Below are 13196 nucleotides of genomic sequence, written 5' to 3' on the forward strand. Positions count from 1 at the left end.
ACTATGTTATGATGAACACAGGTAATCAAGTAACTTTTAATAGAAGTAAATCAAATGTCCAGGTAAGCTGATAATATTTAGTATTATGACTGCCATAAATCATCAAAACCAAAGTCAGTCTGAGAAGAAAGAAAATAAGACAAGCTATCAAGGATCATAATCCACACTTGATTACCTCCTCTAGTTTTCATTAGCGGAGCCATTCATCCCTCATACTCTGACAACCCTTCCTCCTGGTCTGCTTGTGCTAGACCTGCTTGTAAGTTCTACAAGGTCATGCAATGCCCCTGTTCTGTTTGGGTAGGGACCCCCAGTCCTTTGCATCTCCAGCGTGCTGCAAGAGTAAGGAGCAGCTGAAGGTTTTGCTCCGGTGGGTTCACTTATCGCCAGGTTAGGAGTGCCCTCTATTGGGGATAGGCAACACTTGAGACACTGCTAGTCAAAAAACAACATGTACTTGTTTCTGGAGGGACATCTTCCCATAGGTAAAAAAATAGCTCCACCCTTACACATGTGGAAAAGCCACAATTTTCAAAGTGTTAAATAAAAGAAGCCCCAGAAATAGCTGTTATATTTACAGCCTTGTAGTCCTGTTGCTACTCAGGCTAGGCTCTGGCCACAGTGAGATAAAGTTTAGGAGGAAGTAACACTATTCCAACACTGACCTAGTTTTGTTTTCCCCTTCTCAGATTAGCACTTCTACTTAAACTGTAACCTTTTGCCGTTATTTACAGAGGCAAAATAAAGGCAATGATAGCTGGAACTCAGACACAACACCTAATTTCACATGGTGGTGCAATTCTGTTACCTACAAAAGCTGCTGTCTGGTAAAGACCCACCAGTTCCTCCAAGAGTTGGAGAGTTTAAACTGCTCAACTAGTAATTTCTCTCTTTTTTGCCAAGAGCTGCATTAATATTACCTTCTTCTGAAGCAAGGATGAAGAGATGTGCCCTCCCACATGGCCCAGGGATAACTGACACCTTAAAGTTACTCAGAGAAAAGCCCATAACCCTGGTTACAATCCAGGGCTGGAACCAAACAAGCAACCCCAGAGCCAGTACTCCAGTCTCTGCAGGTGTATTTGAGAGCCACAGACCAAAACTGTTCATAGAGTTCAGATGCAGAATTATTCCCCACTTAGCTTCATGTATCACATCCTTATCCTCCTGCATCCTTACCCCTTCTTTTGCAGTTAGAGTCTGGAGGACCCACATGCTGCCTTGTGAATTCCAAAGGAAGCTAATGGATGGTAAGAACAGTTGCTTCTCTCACTCATGTAGTACTGAAGGACAGGAGTGCAAGTGATCTACAACCTCATGCCACTCTAACATCTTAGGACACCACCGCACCCCACTCCCCCAGTAGGGCATTCTACTAGAATCAGATACTCAGACCTCTGTAAGATAAAGAAAAACTTTTTATTCCATGAAAAAGAACAGTTCATTTAAAAAAAAAAAACTTATTTCATTTCCCCTGCAGTTAACAAGCTATAGTATTGACAAAACTTTCTCTTTTTGGCTACATGATAGAATGTTCCATTTAAAATAAGAATCATCAGTTTAGCCAGCAACCAGAAGTCATAAAAAGGTAAGTTTCCATAGTTATGTTCTAGTAGAATAGTACCCAATAGCCAGGGAAGAGGCTCTGTAAGAAGCTTCTAGGAGATCATCTAGTGACCCTAACCACCAAAGAGCCTTTCACCTTCTGTCTAGGGAGGTCAGCTGAGAGTAAAGAGCTCGGAGAGTCTACTACAGGCCAGGCTTTTCATTTAGCTATGCAGATTTGACTATTACCGAAACATTTTGTCAATTGTTAAATTCAACAAGGGGGGAAAGACAGGAAAGAGCTCAGAATAAAAAGCTAGATTCTCCCTCCCCCACAATACATTGCTGCCGAGTATTCTAGTCTCAATGGAATGCATTTTGTATAATAATACTCCCATTTTGACTCAGACTTACTGAAGGAAGCCATCCACCCTAGCAGAATAGTCTCTAAACAATTGCAAAATGAGTGAAAAAGAACCAGAGACAATCTACTGAAAACAGCCTTTGATTTCAACACAGAGGAGGGATTCATTTCAGAATGCAAGAATTTGGAGAAGGAGAGTCTCTGTCAACAAAAGCTTCTTTTTGGAGGACAAAAGAAGCCAGCAGAGTTTTTCTGGAGCAGTCCTACAGCAAGATCAGCAAGAGTACAGCAAACCAGCAACTCTTACTAGAAACACTGCGCATAGGAGGCATGTTTAGTAAGTTTTTACACTTATGCCAAGCTACTCCGCAAATAAGATTGCTCCAGCATCAAACTAGTCACTCCTTTTCTTCCTCTGCTGTGTTATGAATGAGTTGTATAAACTTATCTCTCCCCTTAGGCACATCATGGTTCAGGACATGAAAGTCCTCACGCTTCCCCGGATGACCGCTCTGCAGATAGGACACAATCTCAAATTGAGGGCACATTCTCCACAAGCTACCAGGTGGCCACAAGGAACAAACACAACAGACACATCTCTGTCCATGCACACTTTGCACATCCTTTCTTCTTGCAGGCGTCGGAGTTGTTCTTCTGTGCTCATCCGAGACTCATCTTTACCAAAAAAGAAAAAAAGCCCAAACCGTTAGTATTATAACAGCTCCAGAGTGCCAGCCCTGTCATCTTAGGAAATCACACTGCAAATGGCTCATCATTTTGTTCAGAGACTGACTGTGAAGATGGCAAAAGTACCTGTTGGGCAAATTTCATTTAAGCTGAAAAACTACAGCTATTATGGACTCCGTCTTATCTACAAAGATTCAGCATATCTATACATGCTGGACTGAGCAGGGACAGAGATCAACATCTTTTTACTGTAATATGTAAGTTATCCTGATAAACTGAATTTTTTGTTTAACAGTCAGCTTCACAGCAGAACTCCAATTCCTGAATAAGGGTCTCTATGTTCAGTTACCATTCAAGCTAGCACACATTCCCCTTCAGGGTTAAAAAAGTGAATGAATACAATGACCGCTCATATCATTACTATGAAAATTATACCAGTTATGCCTAGGCTCAATTTTAGCACCACCGTCAGCCCAGTGCACCTGATTCCTTTTGTTGCACAGATTGCGTTTCTTCTCTTGAACTTGATGTTTCAGTCTCTCTCCGAACAGCATCTGTATAACCAGGAAAGACAATGGCATCAAATGCTACCCCTTTCCTCCCTCTTCAGACAGTGTTATTTGAAAAGATGAAACGTCCTGGATTTCAGTAGCCTTAGGTTAAACACCCCTTTACTCCGCTCTTAGCTTCACACACTCGGCCTGCTGAAATGGATGTTCTCTGTGGAGCTTTAGTCACTATGTATGTTAGCCTCCCTACCAAGACATGTCCACATCACAGTGTCTCCTCAGCAAAGTTGATTTACCTATCAGACAGCAGGAGCCATGAGCTGCTCATTCCTGCTCCTGTGCTACTATTTAATCACACTTTCTGGTTTGTGCAAATCTTTTTTCCCCACCCTTAGGTAAAGAGATGGCAGACTGTGATATGGAGACAGGAGCTGCGGAAAGCAGGCTTGCTACTAGAGAAAGCCTGTGCGGAACTGCATCTTCAAATAAATACCACTTGGCAAACAGACTCCACAAAACAGATAAACACAAGACAGACATAGATAAGTTAAGGAGAATATATATTATCCAAACAAAAAAGAAGCATGGCTATTTCTGATCAAGTAATTGATTCAATTTTAAATAGGCTTGGAGTACCCATCCATCCTAGAAGCCTTGCATCAGACAACTGCCTCTGTCTGCATCAGATGTGAATTTGTGCACAAGCCTCCACATCCTGCAGTTGTCTGCTATCGCAGGTCTAAGCAGCAGAAAATATTGAGGATATAGATATCTACACCACAGCCTATTGGAGGCAGATATAGTTACCGATACCCCAGTAATCACAGCTCCTTCAGGTTTCTTTAAAGCAGAATCTCGTTTTACAGACTCTCAAAGAAAGGCAGGCTTGGGTACATTATTACTCTTAGTTCCAGCCTAGGAAGAGAGAAGGGAGACCCGCAAGACACAACAGTGCTCAAGATGAAGTGAATAAGGGACTAAACATCCACCAAGAGTGTGGGTGTGCGAGTCAGGCATACCTCTGCTTTCCTCTGCACTGCTGCTCTCTCCCCAGTCTGGCTGAAGCAGATCAGAAATCAGTTCAGACTCAGAAAGGTAGAAAGTCCCAGTCAGTATGTATTTATTCTCTACCAAGTTAGCCACCCAGGTGGGGTCAAAGCCCATCTGCAGGACATTCTGCACTAGGGTCAACTGATCCAGAGAAGGAAGAGCCTGCAATTCCCAATTCCTCAGAGCATCTGTAAAGTAGTGAGCAGATACTTTACCAAAAAGGCAGAACTTCAGGCAAAAAGCATGCCACTCCCTGAAGCTCTTACATATAAAATGGCATTAGTATATTCTAGAACATTCCTCAGGCTATCTATATAGCAAGATCAACATCCAGACTTACAGTTTTTACTTCCAACCATAATTCACAAGAAAATAATCAAAAGCAGTTTCATAGAAGCCAAGAGACTAATTTTGGATGATTTATTCTTCTGTATCAGTGAACCAGGTCTCCCAAGTTTGGCCCCAGTCCAGAATCCGTATCTTTGTTTTCACATCCGAGAACACAAGTCTTAAAACTGCTTTCATGAAAATCAATTGGGATGTTCCTCTTGAAGTCTCTCCTACCTCATAATCTAGCTCAAGCATTCATCAGTAAAGACTGAAGTGGGAAATTCAGCTGGCAGCCTGTTCAAAGGCTTAAATCTCTCTCAAGCTCATCCTATCGGATAGGCTCTTCAAGAGAATGAGAAAAATCAGTTTTCTACAGTTGTGGGAGCCAAATTTCACCTACTGAAGTTTCCAGGAGCAACTGATGAACAGGAATAGATTCCCAGGATCACTTCCATGAAAAATGACACCCTCTAGCTATTCTCTGGTCTCCTACCACAAGTACGTTTAAAATTCTGTAGTTTGAAAGACTCTACAGACAGACAACATCAAGAGCATGGACAAGTCAAAGAAAGGTTAGGCAAGCACCCAAAACAGTTACGGAATTATTGAAACTAGCTAGTCTTAGACTAAGAGGTCTCACAAGAGCGAGCAATTTTGCTTCTTACGCTAGAGACCATTTCCTAAAAATAAAGTGAAACAGCTTCTAGAATATCAAAACATCTCACAAACACCATGTTTACAGAGTGCACAGTAGCTGCGGTGGGGCAGAAATAGTAAGACTACACCACTTCTAACAGAAGACAAAACACCATGTAATTACAGCACTGACCTTGGGAAGCAGAGGAATCTTGTTCGGTCTGATCCCAGGAATCTCTCTGAAAATGTCACAAGATAGTCACAAAAGAGAAACACGTGTTCAAAACTCCCCCTATCTACCAAGCCCCCCGTCCACTATACACAAAGTATTCATGACTCACTGGAGATAGCAGGGTGCTAGAAAAGGACTCCTGAACACTGCCAACAAATTCTCTTCCCCTTGACCGCAATAAAAATTCACACCTATAAGCGGAAAGATTTAATTACATTAGTACAGGATATCTCAAGTGACAGTAGCAGTAGTAGGTTGAATTTTAGAAGCAAAGGGTGCTATCGGGTTATGAGCAAAATGCTGTATTCATTAAAGACCAGGGAGTATCATGGTCTTTCCCCCTCCCTTGCACAAAGGAAAATGATAAGAGGCTCATGATCACCCCCCCCTTAATTCAGTCTTCATGTTTGGCTCAAGATGAGCTCAGTTGCAATGTTCTTTGGAACAAATCACAGAGACTGTGCTAATAGACCAGTTCACAGAAAAAAAAAAAAAAACAAACAAACACAAGAACTGCTACAGGAAAACAAGGTTTACAATATCTTTCATCTTGTACCTCAGTAGTAGAAACGAAAGCTGTTATTTGATGTCAAAGAAAGTGATTTTAATTGAACTTTCAGATGGTAAACTCTAGGTCCAATTAGAAAATCTCAGGTCTGAGCTGTGCCATTCTACCTGAGCTTGAACATTTGATTTTGCTTTTAAAGTGAGAGGGTCTAAATATTTAGGATTTGCCACTTTTATTTGTACAGTTCTTTTTAAAATACTAGTTACAGCTTAGCCAGCCATGATCCAGTAGGTTTCATCATTAACACAAAACACTCTAGTGACAAAATCAGCCTTTGGAATAGAAGATATGGCAACGCCCAAGAAGAAACTTAAAGGGACTCAGGCCAACTGTCCTGGAGTCAGCGAACTATTGTAAGTGATACTATATGCAGAGACACAAGACAAGACACACATCAACTGCTTTTTGGGAAGGGTGAAGAGGGAGAAACGAGAGGCGAGGCAGCTGAAAAATACGACCACTAGGTTTTCAGGCCAATCTTTGGTTCTTCCACACACGAGGGGAGAGTGGGAAGAAGGCACTTTTTGAAGACAGTACAGACTAAGTGGCAGACCTAGAAACAAGTTTTCTATCTTGACCCACTACCGGGGTCTGAAGATGGTCCCTTGCTGTGCAACTTCGACCTTGAGGATTCAGAACCTTTCTCTTGAGATTTCAGGGATTTCCAGAAGGTTACAGATTGTTGCAACAGTTTATGCAGTTAAATATGATTGAACATACATGACTAACTTTTCACCTGCTCCAGCTAGGTAGAAAAACCTAGAACTAACCTAATAAGTGCTGCTTCCAGGCTCTGTTATTACCAGTACACCTGTGACTCATTTGTCTCTCAACTGGGGGTACTTCTAGCTTATGAAAGAAGAAATCAGTGCAGAAAGCATGTCATATCTTTTGGTCTTGCTACAAGGGACGTTTGTCAACCAGGACTGACTTACCCCGGATACCATTTGGCATGTTCCCTCCAAGGATCATCTCCAAACGACCAGTTCCTCACACCTCCATCACAGTAAAAACACCTCACCACATCATCTTGTCCTGACAAAGACATCAAGAGATTATTTGACATCCGAGACCCCGTATGCTCTACTAGCCCAAAAACAGGCTCCTGGACAGAACAGAGGAGCACATGACAGTTCACTAGTGCTGTGCAAGTTGTACCGGGGCAGGAAATCCAATGAGAGAGAATTGGAACTCCCAGAGCTGCGACTGGTTGAGATGATTCCAGAACTGGGTCACAGGCTAACAAGCAGCATACATGTGAACATCATAGCTCCCATGTACGCACATACCTATCTAATCCCCTCTCAGCTGCATTTAGAGTGGAGCTGTAATTAATTATACCTAGAAACATAGTTTGTTTCCCAACCACAATCTGCCATAACCAGCAGCAGGCACATTCAGATGATGTACACAGCTTCCATCTCATAGGTATAAGAATTTGCCACAACATGGTCCCAGGCTACCCATCCTGTTTCTGTGCTTCTCTTCACAGAGAAAAGAAAAAACACACACAAAAAAAAAAAAACCACCCCCACACCAAAAAGCACAAAGCCAAACACAGTTAAGACTGTGTGCCCTAAGGGCCATGAAACACTGTCAGTAAAGGCTGCCAGCGAGTTTAAGTCACAGACACCATCTTCCAAACGCTCTCGTGTTAGAGTACCGTTTGGCTCAACTCAAGTGCTCCGTTCCAGAGTTTTCCTGCTCAAGTGAGGGCAGGAGAGTACCATGTCAGACTGCCGCTGCCTAGAGAATCCCTAAAGTAAGTCTCTGTGCCAGGCTCTCAAAGAGCTGCTCTGCAAGTGATAAATCAAGTCCAACACAAAACACAGGTTTTTAGCTGCAGACACTGCTGTATAGTTTATTCTGTGTTCCTGGCCATGCTGGTCTTTTGTGTGCCTTTAAAATTAATAAAAAGACAAAGCAGCAGATTAGCTAATCTGCCTGTAATGCTCTTCCACTTAGGCATGATTGCTGTTTAGCCCCTGCTACGGTGCTCCAAGTAGACAGGTACAGATTCTTAATTTTAGCTGGATTTATAGCAAAATCCAGGTTATGCAGTTTGAGTGAAAATCTTAAGGTCAGATATTTAGGTAGACTTTCCTTTTGTTTATTCACTGTGTTGCATCTCAGATTTTTCCAGCTGTCACAACATTCAAGGCTGTTTTCTCCCATTCCCATTGTTACCAACAAGTAGTACTTAAGTGGATAAATGGGCATTTCAATTTTACTTCAACAACGAGAGCGTGAGGCATTCAGGATGCACAGATTTGTTTCTGCTAAGGGACCCTTAATTTAGGGACCCTGCCCATCACTTCCTTCCATCTCTCAGTTTGATGTGCAAATACAAAACAAAGATTCCTTCGTATGGAAGACATCACACTTGGAACACACAGAAATATCACTACATTATTATCTTTCAAAAAACAGAAGGATCCCCCAATAGCTAGTTACAGTCAAGAATTAGCATAACGTAAATATTTCCTGACTGGTCAATCCAGGAAGGATTACTCCTTCAAACCCATTATCTCACCAACAAAGCTTTCTCAAGATGAAACAACGATGCTCTCTTGATATTCACATGCATATGATAAGAAATACTGCCTATTTTCCTCAAAATGAAAAGGTATCTTTTTTTATTTCTGTATTACAAGTCCACGGTCCTTACAGCAACAAGACTTTTTTATTTATAAGTGAGAGCTTCAGTGCAAGACAGAGCTTATACAAAACATGACATGCCAAGTAATTGCCTCAAGTCCTTTTAGAAGTGCAAGTAATGAATATGCTCAACAGATCTTAAAGCACATGCTTTTCTGTCAGAAAAAAGATATGTTTAAAACACGTCACCTTTTCCACTCTTGCTGATTAGGAAATTGACTTACTAGTGGACCCCACAGTACCCAAACAGGAGTTCACACAGAAGTGAATTCCGCACAAGCACCAAGTGAAACAGCAGAGGCTGAAGGAAGGATGTGGTTTCTAACTACACTACACATACTTGCAAATATTTGTGCAATCAATAAAACATAGTAACACCTTCAAAAGTTAACTTGAATAAGAGTTAAAAACGTTTCTCCAGAGTACCTACCTGTGTAAAAGAATCCTGCTCTAGCCAGTTGCTCAGGATGCATGTCAGTATATTGAGGCCAGTTCTGAAATGTAGATAGTCTCATCTCCTCTGTTACCATCTCTGGGTATTCTGGTTCGTTGGGCAGGGCTGTCTCCTCACTGTCTATCCCCTGCAAAAGACTGAGGAACTGCCCATCCACAGTGTCAAAGATTTCCTGAAGAGGCAGCGTCTCTTGGTTCCCAACATCCTCACCACAAATGAATTTACAGGAAGGGAAGAATTTCAGGTGCTCTACTACCGGGCAGTCACCAGGTCCCCAGTCCTTCAGGACACCACCGCAGCAGAAACACTGCACTTCATCTCTTGGACCCACAAAGAAAAAACCAGCCTTGACCAGATCTCGGGGAGACACGGGTGAGGTGCCTGGCCACTGCTGAAAAGTCCTCAGTCTTCTTGCTTCATTCCTCATGCTGGATTCAAAGAGCTGGCAGCAAGCAGCCCTGAGCTCAACCTCCTCTGATGGTGTCACGTCCCCCATGTTCTTATTCTGAAAGAGAGGATGAGATAACCCAGAGCAATCAGCTGGATTCCCAGTGTCAGGCAGCACTCGCCCTGTGTTATTTGTTCTACATCCCCATGCATATTCCAGAAAGCTCCTGGTCTTCACAAAGCTGAGCTTGTTTTGGAATTGCAGCCCAATCAGGAACCTGGTGCTTCTGTACTTTGCTGTTGAACTTTTGCTGAGTCCTCACTAGTGTCTGAAGGGAAGAGACCAGCACTTTCTGAGCCCCTCTGCCAATTCACAGGAGAGACGTTTGCGGGAACAGACAGCGGAGGGGGAGGACAAAACCTATGCTGCCTCCCTAACTGAACCAACCCATATATAGAGAGGTATCTCTATAAACTAGAACTTCTCCAGGACACAGTCTAAAATAATTAGGTCCCGTTTCTATAAGGAGGTGTCCTTAAATCAAATTTTCTGCCTGTTCTAGTCCTGTGCAAGAGGAAGGGTGAAATTAAAGAAGCTACTGAGTGCCCAATTATCCAAGCCCTCATCCTACTTAAGGTAACAGCCTTTCCCTGTGACAGCAAGCTAAACGGCAACCCAGCTACTGCTTCTTATACTTTCTATACGGCTGACAAATACACTTTCAAAAGGTCATACAATTACACAACTGAGAATCAGGATCCATTTAACTAATCACTCCAAAGGAATTCCTTTGGAGTGAAGTCACTACACATGTGACTAAGTGGTAGGTGTAATCAAATCAGTTTTTTTAAGTAAGTGCCCTGAAAATCCCATCACCACCTAACTCAATAGGTCAATTCATCCCAAGGAAGTGCTGGTTATCAGAGCTAAGCATTATAAGCACACAGATCCAAAACATCACCCAACCAAATATTAAATAATAAAAAAAACACTCTGTATGCACACACCTAAAAAGATACGGTGTTTCAAAGCTGGTACAAAACATTATTAAGAAGATAGACAACTACTGCAGATAGACACTACTTGTGAATAGGCACAGTGTAAAAAGCAATGAAATGGGGACCACCTGTACAGCGGCTACTCTGCAGTAAACCCAGCCACAGAGACCGCTAAGAGACACTTGGACCATGAGCATCTCTGAAGTACTACTCCTCTTAGTTAGGGGCTACAGTCCATTTAGGGGAGAAAACTTAGAGCATTTTAGCAGCAAGACCTGTAGGCAGAATTAACAAATCCATCCTTCATAGGGAGTACACATTTGGTGAGATTTTAAAAGCAAAAGCAAGCTTGCTCCACCACATGCCCATCTCAGTAAAAGGTAGTAAGGCAGAAAAACAACATTAGCAACTAGGAGTTTTCTTCTATAATCATAGTCACAGAAACCAGAGTCGTAGGAAAAGAAGGCTCTAAAAGTTTGTTTTAGAAACTATGCTTTATTTAATACAATAGTTACTCAAGAACTATGTCACCAGCATAAAGAAAAAAAAACATACAGAAAGAAAAAAGAAAACCATTAGTCACTGATGCACAGCAGAATTTGCAAGCTAAGCAAATTTATAAGCATGCAATTTTTTAGCCTGCACAGCAGATTTTGCTCTCAGAACACAGAGAAGCAACAGAGAGACATGTTCATCAGGCACACCTCCACAATATTAGTGCTGCTCTCATCTTGGGCCCTGACAAAACAAAAGTTATTATTCTTGAACTACAACAAATGCTGTTTTTCCACCTAGAGGGCAATCTAGTTATCTTAGCCTCCTTCCACTTAGGAAACACACATCAGAGCAAGTTTTGCAGCAAAACACAAAGAAAGAAAAGTAGTCTTTCCACCCAAAAGCTTAACAGCTGAATCAAGCTTTTTTTAAATAGGAGGACAAATATATTTATCTTTTGTTTATGAAGCAACCCATTATGGTTTACCTGCATTAAAGATACTTATATACTCTGCAGAAGATCCATTACCTTGGTTAACCAGGCTCTTCAAACCTAATTGATATCTGAAATAGTTACAACACTACTAAATGCCAATGTTCTCCCACAATCCACTACTTACACCTATATAGTAACATACTTCCCAAAGCAACATTACAGCTCATAGCAACAATTCCCTAGGATTAGCACAATAAAGACTTAAAAAAAAAAAAAAAAAAAAAAAATACATTTATCTGCAATATGCTAAAAAACCTCAACAAAATACTTCTAAGAACTCAAACTCTACCAACCCCACAAGCCTGAAGCTACCCTCTTCTTTTCTCAGCAATGCAGAGGTCTTTCTCAAAGCACCAGAACCCCTTCCAAGGTGTAAGTGACCCCACCTGACACAGAGCCCACTTCTACTGCTTCGTTTTCCCTGATTGGTTGGTTTGGGGATGAAATTCTCTACTGGTGAAACAGTCCAAGTTTCGTCTTTGTAAGTGGGATTCACCAGGGAAGGATACAAAGTTAAGCTCAAACTTCCTCCAGAAAATAACTGTTTGGTCCCTTAAAACAAGAAATAATACCCAAGCCTTGGGATCCTGGTGAAATGCAGCACAGTACCAGTCACGGCATCACAACTCCTAGGACATAACGCTTGCAATCATCCTATTTTACTACAGTACTTTTGCTACTGCAGCCATGTTTTTTTCTTTAATTTCTACTGATATAATAACAGATGTGAACACAATCAGATTGTAAAAGAAGGCTGTCCAGATGGAAGTTATGACATACGTCAAATACTCTGGAGTACATCATGCAGGGGTATGGCAACAGTTCCCTACCAAGAGGGCGATGGCCCTCTTAGCCCTTGCAATTGTGCTGGGACTCTTGTTCTGCATCTTTTTCAACTTGCTCTCACACATGTGTTTAGCACCTTACAATTTTAAGAAAATGTATACTATAAAATGTATACTATAAAATTAACAGTTAAATAGCAACAAGAATTGACTCAAGGCAGCTTGAATAGATTGCTTTGCCTTTACCTTGGGAATAAACTCTTTTGCCACCATTGCATCTTCACAATTCGAAATCTTTCTATTCCTTTGTCTTCCTGTGGCCACAATTCAGAGTGAAGGATTTTAAGGCTAGTTTTGAAAAGTGCAATTACTTGAAAATGTGTTTTCCTCTACTACTTTTCTGCCTGAGAAGATGCATATAGCTTATTCTGACCTATGTGCTTGACAAAACATGTTCTACATGTTAACAGAAGAACACAGGTGTTTTATGTTTGTAAAAAATGCTAAATTGGGACTTTGCTTTTAAGAAAAAAGGTTCAGAGCCCTTTTAATTAAAAAGAACAGTGCTGAAACTTTTCTTTTAATTAAATGTGTTAATGAAAATCCCTGAGCAGCAGAGGGCAGTACTTATACAGGAAATTTACAGAATCTTGTAACAAGTGAAGGTGGTTCTTTCTTTTTGTCCATAATGAATTTATATGTAATTGCACATTATCTTCTGCTCCACACATCCTGTTCTTTATAAGTCTATGTTGATTTTTGAGGAATGTATCCTAAAAATATAAGATACAGAGTTAAGCAAATCTCTCACACAGATGCTGTGTGGGGACTCTGCTGATGGGTTGTAGTGAATCACCTGTTAATAGATAAGAATGATCAATAGATCTGATTTTACAAAGCACTTTACAAGCAGTGATCTCATCTGGTACTGCTTATAACCACCACCTTGCCTCTCAAATGTGACCTCAGGAGTTGTTGGGAACATGGTAATGTCCTTGACC

The 13196-nt window shown here is 41.3% G+C and overlaps 1 protein-coding gene across 1 annotated transcript; it reads right to left on the minus strand.

Annotated features, from left to right (window-relative positions):
- Positions 1-2381: 2381 nt before the first annotated feature.
- Positions 2382-12321, minus strand: BIRC7 (baculoviral IAP repeat containing 7; the record flags this gene model as incomplete). The annotated part of the gene is made up of 8 exons (XM_082490920.1): positions 2382-2584; positions 3079-3150; positions 4125-4343; positions 5315-5360; positions 5463-5544; positions 6857-6956; positions 9010-9538; positions 12241-12321. The coding sequence occupies 8 exons, from the start codon at positions 12319-12321 to the stop codon at positions 2382-2384; spliced, it is 1332 nt and encodes a 443-aa protein (XP_082347046.1).
- Between the last annotated feature and the right edge of the window lie 875 nt (positions 12322-13196).

Source organism: Vanellus vanellus, assembly GCF_965231255.1.
Source record: "Vanellus vanellus genome assembly, chromosome: 15".
NCBI classification, from domain to species: domain Eukaryota; kingdom Metazoa; phylum Chordata; class Aves; order Charadriiformes; family Charadriidae; genus Vanellus; species Vanellus vanellus.